At 38.6% G+C, this 20,939-nt stretch overlaps 2 protein-coding genes across 3 annotated transcripts in view; one reads left to right on the top strand and one right to left on the bottom strand.

Annotated features, from left to right (window-relative positions):
* Nucleotides 1-5,012: 5,012 nt before the first annotated feature.
* On the bottom strand, nucleotides 5,013-16,789 carry LOC110062809 (pyruvate kinase PKM-like). The gene is made up of 9 exons (XM_020769753.2): nucleotides 16,661-16,789; nucleotides 12,295-12,464; nucleotides 12,034-12,125; nucleotides 11,537-11,653; nucleotides 10,842-11,171; nucleotides 9,550-9,828; nucleotides 8,670-8,769; nucleotides 8,164-8,383; nucleotides 5,013-6,483 (listed from the first exon to the last, which is right to left on the bottom strand). Exons 2-9 carry the CDS (start codon nucleotides 12,455-12,457, stop codon nucleotides 6,129-6,131), a joined length of 1,656 nt encoding a protein of 551 aa, XP_020625412.1. The 5' UTR covers nucleotides 12,458-12,464; nucleotides 16,661-16,789; the 3' UTR covers nucleotides 5,013-6,128.
* Nucleotides 16,790-16,844: 55 nt separating this feature from the next.
* LOC110062816 (uncharacterized) overlaps nucleotides 16,845-20,939 on the top strand; it is a 32,569-nt gene continuing 28,474 nt past the window's right edge. For both annotated transcript variants that reach the window (XM_089275659.1, XM_089275664.1), the window contains exon 1: nucleotides 16,845-18,211. In XM_089275659.1, coding sequence (XP_089131785.1) covers nucleotides 17,120-18,211 — 1,092 coding nt within the window. In that variant the 5' untranslated portion in view covers nucleotides 16,845-17,119. The remainder of the gene's footprint in view (nucleotides 18,212-20,939) is intronic.

Genomic DNA, 20,939 nt, shown 5'->3' on the forward strand with positions numbered 1-20,939 from the left:
TAGAAAGGGATAGTGCTATCTGCTACCTACAAGCTAGTAGGGAGGACAACATCGAAATCGGCAGTGAAAGAGGCAAAGACGACGAAAACTTGGACACGCTTTGTCTCATTGCAAAAAGTAGAGAAACTGCGCCAGTCAACCGCATGACGGTACACATTTGTTTCAACTGGAAAATTCCAAGGGGACATCATGAACAGCGCTAGCGACTCTGTCAAGAGATACGACTTCCCTTGGGCTTGGAGCATCGATCGTCCAAGAGCATTCTAGCATGAGAACCCTAGACCCTATCTGAAGGGAGGGCCTTTTGCCTCTTAATTATCTTAAAAATAATGCCGGCCGACATAATGTGTAAAAAACTATCCCGAAGGGACCAGTAATTAAGTGTTTCGTTGTATAGCTGGAGTTAAGTGTTAAGTAATAGGGCAAGAAGAAGTCAAAGTCACCTGTGGTTAGTGGGAGAGCGGGTAACAATACGCCTAATTGTTGCCTACTGGGGCGACATTTATATTTAGCCATTGCCACGTGACCATAAATCAACCAATGGGAGCGCGCGTTAGATTCAACCAAACGCTAATTATATAACAATTACTGATTAGCCGCTTCATGCTACAGAAACCGGGATAAGCTCCGGCAGCTATGAGCCAGTCGGCTGCTAGGCTTCACTCACACTGATTAATTTGCCAACGCCGCACATGTTTTGTCATCCGTCAAATTTGTTGAACGCGAAAGGTGTATCCTTTCCCTGTTCCTCGCTTATTTAGCAGTTACGTCATAAGAATTAGTTTCCAAGGTGACTGCAATAACAATAACAACAATCATGCGGTAGGCTGCGTCAATGAATCACGAATTACGTCATCTGATTAAGTTTCCATGGTGATCAAACAAATAACAAACAGCATCGCCAATGTACCAATATTACCTCTGTTGGTTTACTTTCCAAAGTGACCACAAAAACAAATACCAACAGAGGTGCGGCAAACTGCGTCACACATTTACCAATTACGGTTTACCGATTTAGCAGTGACGTTATCTGGTTAAGGGAAGATGAAGAATAAGTAGATGCCGCACGTCACATTTAAGTATATTATACGGGTGTGCCGCAGCTGAAACTTTCAATTGTCCGCTAGTCATAAAAGGAAACATTTGAAGTGACAATTATTCTAGGGCTAGGTGTTTGAGACTTGGAGACCAACGTAATGTGCGCTAAACTAGACACGAATTCACCCACATCACCGTATGCTTACGTGCGTAGATTGAACGCAAAATAAAGGTATAAACTCTACTCAAAATTAGAGCAATGTCACATTGTCAAAGAAATAATGGAGAGGGCTACAGGTGGCTTGGTTCCAACTAGAAGTGATTCTTTTACGAACACGTCTCCATCAACTAGCTCCACATATGTATATTCTAGACCACTGACAAGTTCACATCCCACAATGATTAACCTCGGCCAGCAGGAATGTCCAACCTTAGCTTTCCGTGGGAGCATGTCAGAGGGTTTGTACTTTGGTATTTTACGTTAAGTTATCCCATTTTTAAGGAGCATAAAGGATACACTGAATTGTTTAAAACCTATATATCTTCGAAATCGATCTGCCTTTAAAACTGAGGATAGCTTTCAAGTTATTCGGCGTCAGAAATGCACACTGATAAATACATATAAAGTCATCAACAATAATGATACGTTCCAAAAGTTACTTGCACTGATTAACTTGAGAAATGTGTGCTACGAATACATGGGGCAAAAAATCCAGTATTAACCGATAAGTATGATAAGAAAGGAAAACATACACTGAGTTCGACCAGCTAACTTGAACTCGATTATTTGAAATTCCCCGTTAATTTGAACTCAAACCCATTTCATTGGATTTGCCCTTGTTTATTTGTCAGTATTTCACTATCGCCTATTTCAAACTCGGTTCTTTTGATATTTCGAACTGATTTATGTTTCCCTTGGCCTAAAATCAACCCGATAATTTCGAACTTCGTGTCCATTGGTAGAGTTGAAAAAACGTCCGTGATCATGTCGTCATCAGACCACGTTAGAATATAGGTCAATCATTAGCTGGAAAACTACAATTTAGGCTTGCACTTTAATCTTTTACTGTGATGAACTTCCTCCTCATGTGTTATCCTCAGGCCTTCGCATTCGCCATTAGAAAAATACTTTCGATTTTATTATGTTGAATAACAAATTACATGTAATTAGTACTGATTGTTATTTTCGTATCGACTGCATTAATGCGAAACCCCGCTATTTCGAGCTATTTTTCTTTTCCTCTCAGAGTACGATTATAATTAGGGCTCCCCCAGAGTTTGGTCAACGATCACTTAGATTTTCAATTTAAATCCCTAAAACTGTATTTAAATCCTAACAATTACTGGCAAATTGGTTTGGATCAGGATTTAATTAACAATATGCGTCAATGGTTAATGAACGAAAATTTACTTCTCTACACTTTCCTACAAGAATTAATCCATTATTTTAATCAATTATTGCTCATTAGCAGTGGCACCGCCTCAAGAAATTCTTGAACATCAGGAAGATGTAAATTTCAGAAGGAGAACCCATTTTACCGCTTATCAGCGGGGTGAACTGGAGAAAGCATTCAACCAATCACAGTACATATCTCCCCGGAAACGCCAATCACTGTCACAGGAGCTTGGAATCCCTAAAGAAGTCATTCTGGTATGATCTAATAGTTGAAATTCAGTAATCTAGACAAATTTTAAAACAATTCTTGTTCAGTTGATTAAATTTAATCTGATTTTCTCTTAGTGCCATCAGAAAGGGCAGCGCAAACTTAGCAAGCTTTCTAATACAACAATTTTGGAAGTATTCTGTTGAGAAGAAAGTAAATGGATGATTACCAAAACCTCGAAAAAGCAGAGATTTAGAGTTATCAAGACCTTATAATAATGAGACCGGAGCCACAAAACATTAAGTGACTATGCATAATTCACGCGCGGAAGTGAACCAGTTTAAGCAAAGCGGTGTTTCTGCGTATTTCTATGAATATCACTGCGACAATAACTTTTTAGAAAATTTCGAAGATTTGCTTATATTCTATAACTATTAAGCTTTCAGAAAATGTATAGGTTGATGGGGTTTACTCTCAAGGCACCAGCGTAAGAACGCGATTTCCAAACACTGTCAATCCACCTACCATGATACCTTAAAAGGTAGCCATAATGCCATAGATAAAGGAGGGTACAGAAGGACAATATTGTGATTAAAAATTATTTTTTTTCAGACCTGGTTCAAGAACAGACGGGCTAAATGGCGGAGGGAACATCGGAACACTGGTTGGAGATCTGCAGCTGGCATCTGTTTGTCAAGTGGTCTGTATGTTCACCGCTTTGGTCACGTGCCATATCCAAACAGTAAGCTGATGATGAGAGATGCCCGGATGTTATATGAAACTACTACCGCGCAGGCGTCAGATTATGGACAAATGAACAGGTCAGCATGGGACTAGAAATTTGAGACAACTGAAAAAAAAAAAAAAAAAACCACAAGAGTAGGTTACAATGTAAGCAGCCAGAATTTTCAATCTGAAACGTTTCCACCTAACACAAAACAAGGTAGCTAAAAGGCGATTTGCAAAATGGCGTCATTTGACTACAACTACTAGAATCCTTCACTTTGTCTGTTTCTTATGCTAATAAGGGCAATTGTTATTTAAACCCCACTGGGAATTCAAAATTTAAATAACAAAGAAGAAACGAATGGAATTCTGGTAGTCGTGGTCAAATGACGAACACGTGCAAATCTGCTATTTGGCGGTTTTTTTTTCAAAATAATACTCCCGATAATAATTTAAATGTAAATGATTTTACTGAAACGATAAATGATTTTACTCGATTTTACTGATTTTACAGGCTGCATTGTTTGGTGATGATGGCCGCGATAACGTTTTCAGTCATATTGTGCGAGTCTTAAGTCACGCTTTGGAAATACAGTTGTAAATAGCCAACCATACACTCAGCCTTCTGGAGTGCTACATTTTATGTTTTATAGCTGAATTTTTTCGCTCGAGACATGGAAGTTTTAAAACGAAAATTCCGTATTGATAACGGGATAGCTAGTGTATCCGTTTGGTTGTTGGTCTCGTTTTGAATATTCCCGCGCAAAGGACAACCAATCAAAAACCTCTCAGATCTCAGTCTGGAGAGTCGGTACGTTATCAGAGGTTGAATCTCAGGGGCCCCAGTCCATTGCTCTTGGACGCGGCGGGAGAGACTGATGTTGATTATACTTCGCGGTATAAAACTATACAATACAAATAAAAGTATGTTTGAAGTTATTCGTTGTTTGTCTTTCTTCGCCTTTAATCCGTGTTTGTTTGCTGTGATGACGATATATGCCGTTATTTGTTTGTTTTTTTCGCCAGAAAGTTTATTTATCACAGAGCTATAGGGGAATCTCTGGTGACATTTTTGCTTACATTTTGCACACAAGCATACGACTTTCCGTAGCCAAGAAGTCACAAAGGGCACAATCCCAGACACTTATCGACTCTAAAAACTGGAAGAAACTGTAAAATTTTGATATTCGTGAACATTTCAACTTTTGGAGTGTACTATTTTAAAAGGTATCTACATTCAAAGACTGCAGAATTTCTTGGTGGCTAAAGTCCTTTACAATAATCAGACCCGATATTCTTTTGGCTCGTATAAGAAACTGAACTTGTTGTAATTCTTTGTTAAATTGCTGATTCAGTTTCAGCGGCTCTAAGCCCCTTCTTACGCTTTTTTTTTTTTTTTTAATTTAGCAAAGCATACAAACCACAATTTGACAATAAAACATGGAGGTCACCAAGCTAGTTTTTGAGTTACAAGCAACGATTATACTGTTGCTATGGCAACCTTTTTCCGTTAACAAAATGATCACAACTTGTTCACTAAATACTTGGCCACTGTCTGATGTTCAGTATAGCGTCATGACTGCATCTAACCACTAAAAAATGCTGAAAATATTGGAATTAATTGTGAGATACCTGAACTCTTCATTCAACTTAATTCTCTTTTTCTTTTATTTTCATTTTGTTGTGTTTCTGTAGATGTACATCAACAAGAAAGTTTCGAAATCACATATCAACGCGCGAAATGTTTGATCACTTTACTGTAGTTCATATGCACTGAGATTACCCTAAATACTGTATATCATAAATCCCTTTTAGAACGCCATCCTCTACTTATATGGGTATACCCCCCCCCGACAAAAAAAAAATATATATTTCGTTTATAGCCTCTCCCCGTAGCTCTAACTTTTCCTTATTATTATAGAAGTCTCCAAGCAGACTAATTTTCTGATTGTGCTTGTGCAATTTTAAATAGCCACAGAAAGTGCAGATGAACACCATATTCTTCTTTAGACTCTACGTCGTTTTTTTTTTGTGCAGCTCATTTCCAAAGGTCTTTTTTTACCGTTTATAAGCCATCTACTCTTACCAGAATTAAAGTTCCACAAGTATAATCCCGCACGAGCATATTATGAAATTGTGACGTAACGGGGATGTCACGGTGTTAGTTTAACCCCGTAGTGTTATTCTCAACAGTGTGGCTAGTTTGTTGGATGTGATATCAATCTGCGTAACAGACGCTGGAGTAATAACAGGTCGCGAGTTGGAACAACTGTTCGCGCGGCGAAGTGGTTCTCTTTCTTTTTCCTCACGTGTCTGTACCGCGCACGTTCTAACTATTGCGCGTGTTCTCGCTACTCGAGCGTCTGTTCGGCAGGGGCTAATCGTGTGTTCTTCATCTCTGGATCTTAATAATTCCTTTACTCATTGGAGTGCACAATTGTGTAAAAAAACTCTCTTCATCTAAAATGCCTACAATCTAAGTATTCTCATTTTCCCAAACTGAAAAAGGTTTTTCTTGGAGAAAAATAACTTTCTCAGCTCTGGTTGTTAAAAAAGGATTTGCGCTACTCTTGGTTGTAAAGGAAATGAAATTATGTTCAATTTCATTGTCTAATAAAAATTTAAATATCACACACAGTTCGTACAATCAAAACGGTTCCAAGACCTAAAACGTGAAATCATGACTATAAAGTTAACCAACATCCTGTAAAAACAGCAATCTTGCTTCACACAACCGACAGCCTGAGCCCAGGCAGCAGTTTACTTGATCATTTTTCCTTGGAGATCAGCAGATTCTGACAAGCTCTTGGCAATGTGTATCTTCTCCTCCATAACAGTCAGTATACGGATGGTGTTGGTGTGCGCGGCGCCTGCCTTCCAACCCGATACAAACACGAACGTGTTTCCAAGTTTCATGAAGCCCATCCTTTTGCCCATATCCAGCGCGAAGTCCAGCCGCTCATCATGTTCTTCCAGCACGTTGTCTTTTGGTGGTTTGTCGTATATCAGAGGGAAGCAACCACGGTTCAAATGCATCTGACGAGCCACGCGCGCGTCACGTGTCACCACTATGATTGGACAACGCGGCCGGAATCGCGAAACGACTTCAGCAGTCCTAACAGAAACAGAATTGAGTTCAAGTACTGAGTTCTTAAAGGAGGAGGTGTTACTTCAAATGGCAAGTACAGTAGAATTCCACTAACTCGAAATGCCAAGGGAAACAAGCTCGTTCCAGTTAATGGTTAGAGTTGCATCTCAATTATAATGTTAATAAAATATACAAAAAGTCACATTAAAATCAACATTCACGACTCGTTTTTAGTCCATCTTACTTCGTTATCGATGAAAATTTTAGATACTAGGGACTTTAAGCAGCGGGGACGTGGACGGCGACGGGAACGCCGAAACCTGTGAGAGGGCTGGGGAGAGAACGCCGTTATGTCGAGAATTCACAGACATTAAGCAGCACCGTCGGAAACCGCGGTTTCCGCACTGTCAAGCTTATTGACATAATCGATATTCGTCCTCTGTTTATCAAGATGAACTAGGATCACTTCATTGAAAGAAGTTCGCAATCAGCTCTTGATAATCCACGATGAAGGTGTGTCAAACGATCACGAACTTCTACTCTTGTACGATTTAAACCGGTCGAATGATCTCGACCAACCTTATGATTCCTTTCCTGATTTTAACTTCGATGGTTTGAAGACGACGAGTGCCGGTCCGAATTTCGCTTCCACAAACGCAACTTGCCCCTTCTCGCTGAGTTGTACAATGAAGTAAACGAACTTATTATCAGCAGATGTTTAATCAGACTGGCGCGACAAATCAGTGTGCCGACTGATAAAGATCTAAGTACACCACTGATCTTACGACTGAAAATCGAAACAGCTACGCAAGTTTTAATGGTGTCTACCCTTTTAAATGTGTTAGAATTTCACCATGATGAGCCATTTGACATTTGAGTACTTCTCGAAAGGAAAAATTTCGATTGAAATTCGTGTGAGTTGTCTTTATTTACATTAGCGTTCAAAAAGATATTTCACGGTACTCACATGTTCACCGACTGGCTTGAGTTCGCTTCAGATTTCTCGACGTTTCTTTAAAATGAAATATCTCACATGACAAGAGAAAACAAGCATTAAAGTTCCTCGAAATTAGTAACACGGGTTATTTAGCGTTGACACAGCAGAGGAAACGAAAGCAAAAACTCACGTTTTCAGACAACGCGAAATGAGCTTCACTCACGTCGGGCCCGAACGCAGAACGTCAACTTGTTTCCCGCCAGTCATGCGCAGTGGACCTTTTGGCTTTTCCCTGATCTTGTGGCGTTCCCGTCGCCGTCCGCGTTGTCTTTGCTTAAAGTCCCTACTGACACGTTAACCACTTATAACCGACCGACAGTTGATAAATAATTTGAGCATAGAGTTCCACTGACCAGAGTAAATTTCAGCCGAAGGAAATTAATATATTTTCGAGTTCGACATGCACGAGTGATGGTAAATGACAGTGGCCAGTTCAAGTTAGCGGAATTCTACACTTTTCCACCCACGCACGCAGGAACCTCCCCACGGATTAACAAAAATTACGGCTTTGGTGCAAATTCAGCAGCTTTACAGCGAGGGCAGATAGTATACCGACCATTTCAGAGAGTTGAAATATTATACTCTGCTTACTAATCACCACTCAAGCCTTGCAGGTTAGTACTGAGAATTTGGCAGTACATCAAAACAAAATCTCCTACGTTGACTCTGTCTCTTCTCAATGATAAAGGAAAATCCGAGAGGTTACTTACTTTCCCGTGTGCGTAAGACAGATGATGCAAGCGGCATTAGCTGTAAATGAAGCCGCCACGGCAGCAAGAGCGGTAGCCTCATGAGTGTCAGCCACTCTCTTCATTGCGTGCCTCAGGTCATCAAACAACTGTCTGTGGAAAATAGCTGCCTCTGCTTCACGGCAAATCTTATGCATCATAGCAATGGCTTTGACTGGATAACGTCCCTTAGCTGTCTCACCTAATGACGTGAAAATAATCACAATCAACAAAAGTACGTTGCTGACAATTTTGTCCCTTAGCTCTTTCACCTAATGTACACGGACTTACAATACCGATTTTAATTTGCTTGAATTTGTACTAGCATTAACTGACTAATTAATTTAAAGGACAGTATCCACTTAAGCTCCACTAGCGCCAAGCTTCGGACACGACTTTCCTTGCTCGTACATGTAATGTGTCATGATTTGGAGCCAATCAAAATGCGCGTTACATCATGTCTATAGTATAACAATTAAGGCACAAACCTGAGAGCATGACACAATCCGCTCCATCAATAATGGCGTTTGCTACATCTGAACTTTCCGCACGCGTTGGACGAGGATTATGAATCATGCTTTCCAACATCTATTGGAGAAAACAAGCAAGTACATGGTTGTTTTTGCTCCTTTGATAAATGGAAATGTACAGGGAATAACAACGGATGCGGTGTAATTTTAAACAACTGAATACCAGTAGAACAGCAACATACTCAGTTCACAAGTGTATGCTGAAGCCACTAAATCAGGCTTGTTGGGTCTCTAAGCACTGTACAAAATAACTAACAACACAGGCAACATAGAAAGAAATTGTGACGGCCAGGTTTTTGGCCAGGATCTGATATAAAAAAGTGGGTGTCCAAACTATAAAGCCTTGCCTTATTAGGGGGATCTAGGGGCATGCTTCCTTGACAAAATTGCAAAATTGAAGCATCTAAGGTGCGTTTATGACAGATTTGAGTACCGATATTTCTAAAGGTTCCAGATTTTCTAAAAAGAATAACTCTCAAGCCACCAATTCAGCAGTCGAGAATGATGTAAATAGATATCTATATTGAAAAAGCGGGTGTCCACAGAATACCTGGACACCCACCTGGCTAAAAAGCTGCGGCAATTAAAGTGGAATTTGTACTGTTTTAAACTTTCTAATAAAAATTGAGCACTGACTGCCGAAAGCTTCTATTTATGTGCATTATACATTACCTTTTTAAAACGTATCCAGCACACTAACTACAAGTTTCAATACCATTAGGAATATGTCAAGTTACACTACCTATGACTATGACTATGTACAACTCTTACATACTTTTAATACTTCTGTAAGTTACATTGTTCATAGACCATTTATCAATAAGTGGTATGTTATTACCTGTGTAGCACATATAACTGGCTTTCCATTCTTGTTGCACCGACCTATCATCATCTTCTGAGCCAAAAACACTTTCTCTGGAGGAATTTCAATGCCCAGATCTCCTCTGGCTACCATGATTCCATCAGCTTCTTCCATGATCTCATCAAATTTGCGAACACCTTCATGGTTCTCTATTTTGGCAATGATTTTGATTGGCTGTCCCTTTGGTCCAAGAAGCTTCCGTATTTGTTTGATGTCATCAGCTTTACGAATGAATGAAGCAAATATCATGTCCACCTGAAAATGCACCATCACACATTCATTAAACATTGTTTGACAAATTTACAGAGACAATTAGGGTGTTTTAAGAAGTTAAACACATTTAGGAAAGTTGTTTTCCTTCACTTGCACAACAAAGTTGTTAATTTGCCTTTACAAAAAGGAAGGGGGACATAGGTGCATGTGGCATTGCAGTAGTGGACAATTTTTCCATGTAATATTTCAGCAGTTTTAACTTTGAATTTCAGCGTTGTCAGTGGCATTCTCAAAACCTGCCAGATGAATTTAAAGGGCATTTTAAGCAATAGTCTGACTGTATAACAACTTAATCTTTCATCTCTTTCCAGCTGCTTTCAAACTTCTTTCCATGTTGAAAACAAACTAAAACAGTTTTTCCATCATGTGACCTATTTCTAACATGAAAGTAAACGACTGAAGGCAGTTCTGGTTAATCTTCACTTTCACTTAAGTTGTGTCATCTTTGTTGTGGCCCTACTAATCCTTTTTGCTTCACCTTTTGCTGACAAGAAAACTGCCAGCTATACAAGCTACAGGGGTTTAATTGAGGGCCAGGCACCAGGCAAATTGACCGGCTGTGAGCATGATTTTGCCCGGCTGTAATGGAATGTTTTTGTAATTTATAAAAAAGTTTGGTTCAAATAGTTTTGCCCGCCTGTGAAAACCAGTTGCCCTCCTGCTGAGAATGTTAATAAAACCCCTACGTGCTAGCCTAACTAGTTAAATGCAGCATTTGCTAAGAATGCTGTGGTATATTTGCAGCATTTGATACATTCTTTATGGTAATGCATTACTGCCCCCTTTCCTCCCCCCCTGAAAAAGTTACCTTCCCCACAGAGATGAATACAAAACTAGGAGATTAAACATAGTCAGTCCTCTCCTGCATTCAGCTGACGCTGGGCTCTGGATGGGAGCTAACTTTGGGACATCTACTTCAAAACTTATTGACATCCCTGTTGAGACTTTAAAAAGCACTGTAGGATAACACAAAACAAAAATTAAGAGATTCTTACTTCTTGTTCTATACCAAAAAGAATATCTTTTTTGTCTTGTTCAGAGACTGCTGGCAAATCAACTTCAACATTTGGCAGGTTAACTCCTTTCTTGCTACCCAGTTTAGCGTCATTTAGTATCTTTGTTAACAGATAGGTTGCGCCAATTTCCATGACTTTCAGTGAAATAAGGCCATCATCTACGAATATGATCCCTCCTTCCTTCATCACTTTTGTGATATTCTCATAATCAATGTAGATGGTTTTCTCGTCTCCTTGGTCATAATACGCTTTGTCTGTGGTAAGTTTCAGTAAGTCATCTTTGTGCAAAGATATCTCTGAGCTTCCTCCCTAAAAAAATTAATTCCAGTGATGTCACAATAGCTACCAGTAAATTCAGCTGAACAATCTGATAATGCTTTTCTCAACTATGAATGCATGCGGCAAACTTCAAGTGTGTTCTTCATTTACAGATTCATATGCTGGCTTCAATATACACTGTATTTAAAAATTTGCACTGAAAGTGAAGACTTAATTAATTAATTAACCAATAAATAGGAAAGAAAAGTGCAAATTAAAGTTCAAATTACGCCCAAAACTACTGCAAAATTGATGTTAAAATCTTTCAAAATCCAAGCTTTCTCCGATCCACTGCATCATTAGGAATAAGAAAAATATTCCGCATAAGGCTTAATATATACAAAAGTTTCACTCACCCCTTTTAACAGTCCAGTTCTGATCTCTGGTCCTTTGGTGTCCAGTGCAATGGCAACAGCGTGAGGCCATTCTTCAATTGCTGCCTTCCTGACCAAGTTGATGGTTTCTGCATGATACTAAAAAAAAGAACTGCAGATGTCACTTTGAGAAGCACTTTGAGAAATCTAGACAGGGATTGGCCCGTGTGATTGGACCCCATATTCTGTATGAATAACCGCACAAATTCTCTTAGGACCAACTTTAGAAGTTTGCAGGCCAATAAATAGTTGGTGAGACAACAAAGGTAAGATAACCAACAGTCAGTTAACTCTGACAATTAAATGAAAAAGTCAGATGACTTTTTTCTTACTGATCTAATGCACTACTTTATCACTAAGGAATTCTTCAAATAGAGAGCTGCATGGTGGCAACCCAAACAAAACAAAACAGACTTTGAGAACTGCCTCATCTGCCCTTGTACTGGCAAAGAGCCTGATTTTAGCTGAGATTAGAATACCTCATGTGTTCCATGGGAGAAGTTCAATCTTGCAATGTTCATGCCATTTTCAATCAATTGGGAGATGATGTCTTTGTCTCTTGAGGCAGGACCTGAGAGCAATAAATACAACATAAAATTAATGCATGTACATGAAGTAGCCTTGATCAATGTTACAACATGACACAAATGAAAGGACGTACTGAAATGATAATAATCTAAGGCTGTACTAAGAAATCCTGCAGATCAATACATGTATTGAACTTTGAGATAGTTTATTACCTAGTGTACAGATAAGGCCAGAGTTACGAATTGTGCGAGGATCACGGTCGATATCCATATCTGACATGAATTCCAGATAATTAGTGGCTTGTGTAGCGGCCCACTGCTCTTGACGCAGGTCCAAGTCTCCAACATACTCCAATCGTGCTCCTCTTGCAGACATGATTCAACTGTGCAATGAATGCACAAATTAGCAACAATTCAACATGTAAATTCTTCTTTACAATAAATCTCCACACATTTACGGTACTGCTGGTAACAACTGGGGGAATTTGCTTTCTAGGTGTCCACATAGTTTCCATTTACATTTGGTGACCAAATTTAGTCTCCCATTGCCACCCTTTCATCAACTCTCCCACCCCCATAATTGTTTCACACCCACCTGCACAAAGGTTTGTCAGCAATCTCAAGCAGCAGAGCACAAGCCTTGCTACCAGAGAGCTGAAAGCTTGTTTGATGAGACTTTGAATGACCAAAATTAAATATCTACATTTATACCATGCCATAAAAAATATAGCCAATCAGAATACAGGAAAGCTGTAACAGTTGTATATTTGACGGTATTACATCCAACCTTTCCATCATGTGCTGCGCGTATGTCACATTGATTGTGTTGACCACTGTATTTTCTATGGCATGGTATAAAATAGTTATGGAATGTTCTCTCATGGTATACCATGGAATATCCCACTTTTCAATTGTAGTTTCTTGGCATACACACTTGCCTAGAAGTTGAATGTGTGTATACCGAAAAAATACGAGTGATTTGTGGATATTCCATGGTTTACAACTCAAAAGCATTGGATAACTAGTATCACTATGTATCTGCACAATGAGGATGGATAAACTGTTACAGACCAATACCCCTTCAACTAGTCCACTTCCCCACTCCAATGCAAGACTATTTTCAATCCTGGTTTTATCATTGTAACAAAATACTACGTACAAGGATTCTTAGTTACACACAAACTCTCAGTACTGTACATGTATATTAATCACAGTGCAGTAATTGGTACATTCGTGAATCTGAGTGGTCATCAGGTGGCCCTACACACTGTCACAGTTATAGATCAGTACTAATACTATGCTAAAGTAAGTAAATAGTATACGTAATTTATGCACATTATGATAGTACTGTACAGCTGCACTTGAAAAGGGTTCCAGTTTTCATATTGGATCTCAGAAAAAAAGAAAAAACTCAACAGGCAATGTATTACAGACTCAGTTAGACTCCACTCAGCCTTATTGCAATCATCATTTATATAGCTACTGTGAAATCCCATTCAAATAGTTAACCGCGCGGCCATGGGCCGAGCGCGGTTCTAGATTTACCCATGGTTTATTTTTTTTTTTTTTTGTCGGTGACCAGACGCAGACCGCCGCTCGGCCAAATTCCGAGTCACGCAACGTGTGATGTTTTTTCCGCCAGAAGCTGTTAAAACATTAACACACGGATAATTTTACGGATATTGTTTCCTTTGTTGTGGGTAAAATATATTTTCTTTTGGTTTTATCGAAGCGTTGGATTCAAAGGGATTAATAAATACGCTAAAAAAAGGTATTACGTCAGCCATGGAATGCGTTAACGTTGCAGCTTTCACTTTCGCTACGTGACTAATAAGATCGTGTTTACTTTGGAAGTTTATTTCGCCAGAAGCGACGGTCATTCATTTATTTGCAAGTTTGCGAGTATTTCTTGTGGTTTTAGGCAAATGAAGTAAATTCTTTGGCTCTTTCATCGCAGCGAGTTCATAGATCGGAAGGAAAATGAAATATTTGCAAGTCAAGCAAAGAACATGTCAGGACATGCAATGATTACGTCATTGGTAGGGAAATAACCACCGTACTAAAGATAGCCGTCGATAACGCAATTCTTGAATTATGTGACTCGTGTGACTTCTTTGCTAACCCTTTACTCAAGGAAAATATTAAATTTAAACTTGACTTTTAAGAAAGAAAGCTGTTGTTAATAGTGTTCGTATCTTCATGCCCATACATATCCCAAAGAAAGTTCCAGATTAACACTATTACGTCATCGGAGATTTCGTAACGGCTACGACTGATGGTGCAATAGTACAGTCTGTGTTGATCAAGTGATGTGATGTCTACAGTAATCAATGAATCATCAAGGATTACTTTCGAATGTACACTGCGTTGCCACTGTAGTGCTAAGAAAACAGTTAAATTTTAAAAGCGCGGTTTTAAGATCTAACAGATCTTCTTGTTATTCATTATTTCCTATATTAGACTGCACAAATGCCAGGTCCCTTATACAATATAGTAACATGTTATTTTACAAGGTACTGTCTAGAGAAAAACTCCTCTGGCTACTAAATTAAACAATACCTGTGACCTGGCCCAATTTTGCTGACCTCCTCAAAGTTACCATTCAAGAATTTCCAAACTGGACATTACTGTGCTCAGTTAGATAATCCAATTTGGGTACTGGTACAAAATGACATTGTCAAGTAATGTGGAATAAATGCATGTTGTGCTTGTTGTGACCCACTTTTGGTCAGCCTCAGATGTTTTAATCAGATTAATAAATATCATTTCCAGATTGGACAGGATGTAGTTTCATTAGGCTTGCAAAGAATGACAAAAATGAAAAATTAGAGAATGCCAAGATAGTGAATGCCAAGCTCTGAAAATTTGTTCATCACAGAGAAGCTTAGAATGAATGTATGAAGGTCCTTTCGGCCCAAGTTTATTAGTTGTCAGCCTGTTAGCCCCCAACCAGAAGTCAATAAGCTCCTAACCTTTCGTTGATCAGCCTTCACAAAAGCTGTTTAGCTCTCCCCTCTCCTTTCCCCTCCTGCCAAAAACGTTTTCTTTTGAACTCACTATATACATTTGTTGTTCAGCATGTATGTTTATAGAGGAAATAGGTCAGTTATCACCGACTGCATGAGAAGAATAATGAGATTTGGATTATGGTCTAACAAGAATGGAAAATAGATAACTCCACTCCTTTCTTGCCCAGTAAAAGTCACCATGTCGTATTGTTAAAATGGGCTTGTAAAGAATAGCCTGCTCAACCATTGAAATGTTCTGGCTGGGTGCGTGAGAGAAGATTAAGTTACTGAGTTTTATTCGGAAGCTAATAAACCTTGGGTTTGGGGCTAATTGACTTCTGGTTGAGGGCTAAATGCCGGTTTTCACTGGTGCATAAGCTCAAGCTGACATATGCAGATGCAGTAAGATGTTGATAATAATAATTAGTACTGTATCTTTTGTTGGAAAATTTCCATATGAAAGGGACTACTGAACAGCACTTTACTGCATCTGCATACGATGTTCACACTTGTGAGATAAGCATAACAACAGTGAAATAAGCATAAGTGCAAGCACAAGAAAAAGGGAACATGGTTCTTTTTCTTGTGCTTATGCTTATTCTGTTACGCTTATGTCACAGGTGGGAACCTGCTAATTTCACTAATGCTATGCTTATCCCACAAGTGTGAACCAAGCTTTATGCTTATCCCTCAGCGAAAACCAGCCTTAATTGACTTGGGGGCTAAACGACCAGATGCCAAAGTGATGCCGGTCGGGTAGCAGCTCTCGTAAGGTCTCACATGAGTGGCTTGATACCCTTTGAGAGGACAATATAACAATCAACAGAAACGATGCCCCAAGCCCCAAAACAATAACAGCTGCTAATGAGCAAAAGAATTACAAGCTTACGAGAGCTGCAACACTTCTGGAACTTATACACGCCCTTGAGGATGTGAAACAAATTTCATATATCATTTGGCTAAAAAATATTTTCAATAATCAAACTGACATATCAAATCCATGTCGCCAATGTTTCCTTTTTGCTGTAGGGATTGTGAAAACAAGGCAGCCTTCCTAAAAAATGTATCTTGTGTACCTTCACTTGTTAGAAGGTACATTATTGTAAATGGCGTTACAATATAATTACCGCGAAAATAACGTTCTGTTTTCGTCAAAGAAGTATCTTTACAACCGATTGGGATATGCGAGATTGCAACTTGACGAACATCGCATTGAAACTTGCGTCTTTATTAATTTCAGAGCAAGAAAACCTTCGATGATCTGCACCAACCCCAGAGAAGAACGGTATCAAGTTGAACTAAGCTCTTTTATACTTCATGGTACATTAATGCGACGAAGAACTGTACAATCACAGACCGAAATGGAACATATGCCAAGCAAACAAAACTGCACAATAACTAGCTACAGCTCGCCATCTTACTTGCATAACTTAAGCTTACAAAACATACAATCTTATCTTAATATGCGAACATGAAGGCCGGCAAGAGACAAACGGACGTTATTGAAATTAAAATAAAGCTAATATGATACTCACGATATTTCGCAGTTAGATAAAAAGCATTCTTCTCACCTTTTCAGTTGACGATGAAGGCGTAAAAAATTGCAACGGCAAAGAGCAACACCCAGACCACGAAGGAATCAAGTGCAAACAGAGTGCAAGCAAAAAGCAACTGAAAATTTGCACCTTTTACCCTGGCAAGTGTTACGCAGGAATTTCCACCAATCAGATTGTCGTATACCTGACTTCCGTTCGGCCCGAGCGACTTCCTCCCACGTGACGTTTGAGTGTTAAGATCGGAATCTTCAGTGAAACGAAAAAATCGCGAGGAAAATTTACTCTGTAATGAAATACAATGGGCAATTTGTTTTTGTTGACAATTTGAGAATGTGGATTCATGCAGCCGATTTTTATCTTCGTGTTTTCTCAGAGTAATTAATGCAGGGCAAGCGAAGCGTCGAAGAGAGAAGTGTAAAAACATCCGACCCGAAGTAAATCCGATGTTTAGGCTGTGCCAGTTCGCAAGAGGAAATGGCATTAGAACAAGGACCAAGAGCTACGTTTGTGGAAGGAAGTGAAAACAGAATATTGGAATCAGAAGAGGTCAAGATAACTCCTCCTGCTCGCCGAAAGAAAGCCGAGAAAATGAAGAATAAAGCAGGCTCAAAGCCACCTTTACCCAGGGAAGAGGTGATGACCAGTGATTGCTGTTCGAACACCCTGCCGGTTGAGCTCTCGCTGAAACAAGGAGAAGACGTCGAATGTCTGAATAACCACGTTCCATCACAAGGAGATGATACGAATTTCGAATCGCATGAAACAAAGAACGGAGTGTTAAAAGACAGCTGTACAGATAAAGACAGTGCGAACGAAGCGAGAGCTAATGTGTCGAGTTGCGTCGAAAATTCCTCCGTGAAGCTAAATGATTTAGCTGCTTATGCAAATGCAACGAACTCAGTGCAAAGCTCAAATGAAAGCAAAGCAGTTAAAGAGGATTTAAGCCTTGTTAGTGAGAGAAAGGACGATCTGGAATCTCCTGTGGGTTTCGAAATTTCACGGGAAATTCGCAGAAGTCTCGACATCTCTGCTAGTGCAAGTCAAGATGAAGAGTCATTTTTTTCAGCCGATGAAGCGGAAACAAGTCGCGAGTTGCAGTCCTCCACTTTGTATGAACTTACAGAAACTGTGAATGAAACGCAGTTGGAAGGCACATTATCTGTTAACAGTGAAAATACGAATACAAAAAAAGAGACAGCTATTTTGGACGAAGACAGATGTCAAGAAACCTCTCAAGCCCCAATTGCAAATTGCGATCAGAGATCAACATTTGAAGTTTCAGAAGAATCCTTGGATAGCTCGATTACTTCAGGTTTGCAAGAAAGTGCGAAGGAGTCTTTGAGCACTGAATCATCCTTTATTGAAAGCAGTAATAACAATGATGTTTCTGAGCCTGTTATAATTGAGACAGACAGTCATTTGTCTGTAGACACAGATCTTGGTGCAACCGGTGGAGTCCTGGAGTCTGATTCTGACACTGATGAGGAATGGTCCTCTAGCTCCTACTCAAGTTCTGAAGGAGAATATGATGTAAGCTTTGCTGAGGTAGCTCGTGGTATTCAAGAGGTTAGTTCACTACAAGTGACAGGATGATCTTTGTTTACCTTAGTATACTTTAATCCACTCATTAACATAAACTTATTAAAAGTTTAAATTTAGTCAGGAAAATTATGCATGCATTAACTCTTTGTCAATAGTTGTAACAAATTTGGAAGGGACATAGCAAACATTGAACAAGTTATTCCTCTTAACTTTATATATCAAATTTAAAGACATTCTGTTGGCGTAATGTCCATATTAGAAACAATACACTGTAACATCAATAAACATTGTAACTTTTTAGTCATATTTTGCTGAGGTAATGATAATTATCATAATTATTGTAATAAGAAATATTAAAGGAGAATATTTAAACAGGATAAACCATTAGTGCAAGCAGCACTGTTATCAGCGACCTCCAGTTATAATGAAATGAAAACAATTTTAATTGTAATTAAAATAACATTTATTGAAAACCAAAGATACATATATTTATGGATGTAAGCCATGCAAGAAAAAAAAATGAAAGGTAGAAACAAAATAACTGGTTCAATGTATAAAAGGTTTCCTCAAATGTTGCTTTTAAAACAGAACTCTAGAATCAGCCTTTAGACTGTTGAAGAAACAACATCTGCGAGTTTTCCTTGTTTCCTTATAATATTTCTTATTAAGAAATCTTAAATCCTTCTTCAATTGAAATGAATAATAATCAATTTATTTGCATAAAAATACTAAAAAAAGAAAAAAGCTAGATATTTAATTAGATATTCAAATTTCTGGGAATTAAAACAAAAAAAAAAAAACACATGAGAATTATTTGACTATGAGGAAGTAAACATAGCAACACAATCTTTATTGTACATACATGCAATAGAACCAATATCAGATTTGAGTTCGTTGCATATTACATGGGGTTCAGGTAGGGTAGGTAAAGTCTGCATAAGAGCTAAGTGGCCCATCAGGCTGGCACTTATCTCTGGTGTCTGTAGCATGAAGTGACTAGGAGTATTTCTACTCCCCCCTGGATGGGATGCTGGTCCATTGCAGGGTTATCCCCAGCATTAAATTAGCTAGTACCCATTTGCATTGTCCATACCTGGATGAAGAGAGGCACTGTGAGAGTAAAATGTCTTGCCCAAGAACACAACACTATGTCCCTGGTCAGGGCTTGAACATGGACTGCTCGATCCGCAGTCCAGCGCACTAACCATGAGGCCACCACGCCTCCCACATGGAGTTCAGAGCAACCTTAATTTCTCAAAATATAAGGTGGTTCTGAACCCCATGAACAGAATCTTTCCAAACTTTGCCCAAAATTGCATCCCTCCCTCCCCCCCCCCCCCCCCCACTAATCAAAATTTGATAATAAAGAATGGGTTTGACTGTGCCATTTTTGAAATGCAAGTACTTAAAGTACCTATATGATCAAATTCTCGATATCTATTTTTTTACATTTTAGTACACAATAGGTCTTTCCTAGATATCTTGAGAAATTTTAATCTATTACAAACAACAGAACTCACAATTTTCAGACCTTTGTTTCTGAGAATTTATGGCTACCATTGATTTTCCTTGTTCCAAGTCTTGCTTGAGAATTGAAGTAAATGATGTCAATTACTTAGAAAAACCACAAGGGTTGAAATTATAATAACAATTAGTACAGCAATTCGCATAAAGAATAACAAAACGTTTGGCTGGTATATTCGTGCAATTTTCTACACTAATTTTTATCATAATTGCAACCCATGTGGTATTTCTAAGTAACTGACTGCAACTAACTAACTGTACTCAGATTCTCAACTACGACTTGGAACAAGGACAAATAATGACTGTGAATTCTCGGAAATAAAGGTTCAAAAAACATGAGTTATAACGTTTGTAACAGATTGAAATTTGGCAAGATATCTAGGAAAGACCCATTGTGTACAAAAATGCAAAAAAATGGATATTGAGGGGGGCACTTTAAAGCTTTAAAACTAAAGTTAAGGATGTGTTTTTAGTAGGTCATACTGTTCCTATGGTAACCTGTTGTGTCAAAAAAATGATAACAATGTGTTCACCAACGATTGGGCAGTTTTTTGATAACATGATTGTAGCATCAACTGATAAAGAGTGGTTAAGGGCTTATTAATTGATTTATGCGCGTGCTCGCGTGCGTTGCTAAGGAGGTGATATTTCACTTCCGGTTACTTATGTCAGCCTGAGCACGGAAAATAACAACAACTCAGTAACTTCCAAATTCACTTACATTTTAGATCTTTTTCTTTGTGTTTCACAAAATGTAAAGTAAAAAAAAGTACAAGCAACGACAAAATAAGAGAAAGACAGAAAAACAAGCACAATAGGAAGAGAAAAACTAACTCCATGTGGCTTTGTTTGATCTTACTGAAGTGCACTGGTAGTGTAAATTGAACACGCGCTGATAGGGTAACTTCCAATATATATTGGGCGCACTTGTAGTTTCTTCAAATGCTAAAGGAAACACGGTTTTCCATTAAATCCAGCCTTTTTTGAGAGATTTCGATTAAAGCCAACATTGGGAACATTCCTTTTTCGAAATCATGCTTTTTTCAGAAAATTATGAATTTTTTAATATTTTGAAATTCTCTCAAAATCTGACCATTTAGAAATGAAACAAAATCTATGCATAGCGTAGGGAGAATTTACATTAAAATATTAAATCAATGAAAAAAATCCCGATAAAGTAATTTGCCTGGGAGCCTTTGCATTTTTTCAGTATTAGTCACATGATCAT

The sequence above is a fragment of the Orbicella faveolata genome, unplaced genomic scaffold (assembly GCF_042242905.1).
Source record: "Orbicella faveolata isolate gen_17 unplaced genomic scaffold, um_ofav_v1 contig_1, whole genome shotgun sequence".
Lineage (NCBI taxonomy): Eukaryota > Metazoa > Cnidaria > Anthozoa > Scleractinia > Merulinidae > Orbicella > Orbicella faveolata.

What these genes read in the sequence shown, in the direction of transcription:
- LOC110062809 (XM_020769753.2), bottom strand. Translation starts at nt 12,457, where the DNA reads ATGTCTGCAAGAGGAGCACGATTGGAGTATGTTGGAGACTTGGACCTG. An exon ending in TCTCCCATGGAACACATGAG is followed by an intron (nt 11,654 to 12,033) that starts GTATTCTAATCT and finishes TCTTTTTTTTAG; the next exon opens with TATCATGCAGAAACCATCAA. An exon ending in GAACTGGACTGTTAAAAGGG is followed by an intron (nt 11,172 to 11,536) that starts GTGAGTGAAACT and finishes TAATTTTTTTAG; the next exon opens with GGAGGAAGCTCAGAGATATC.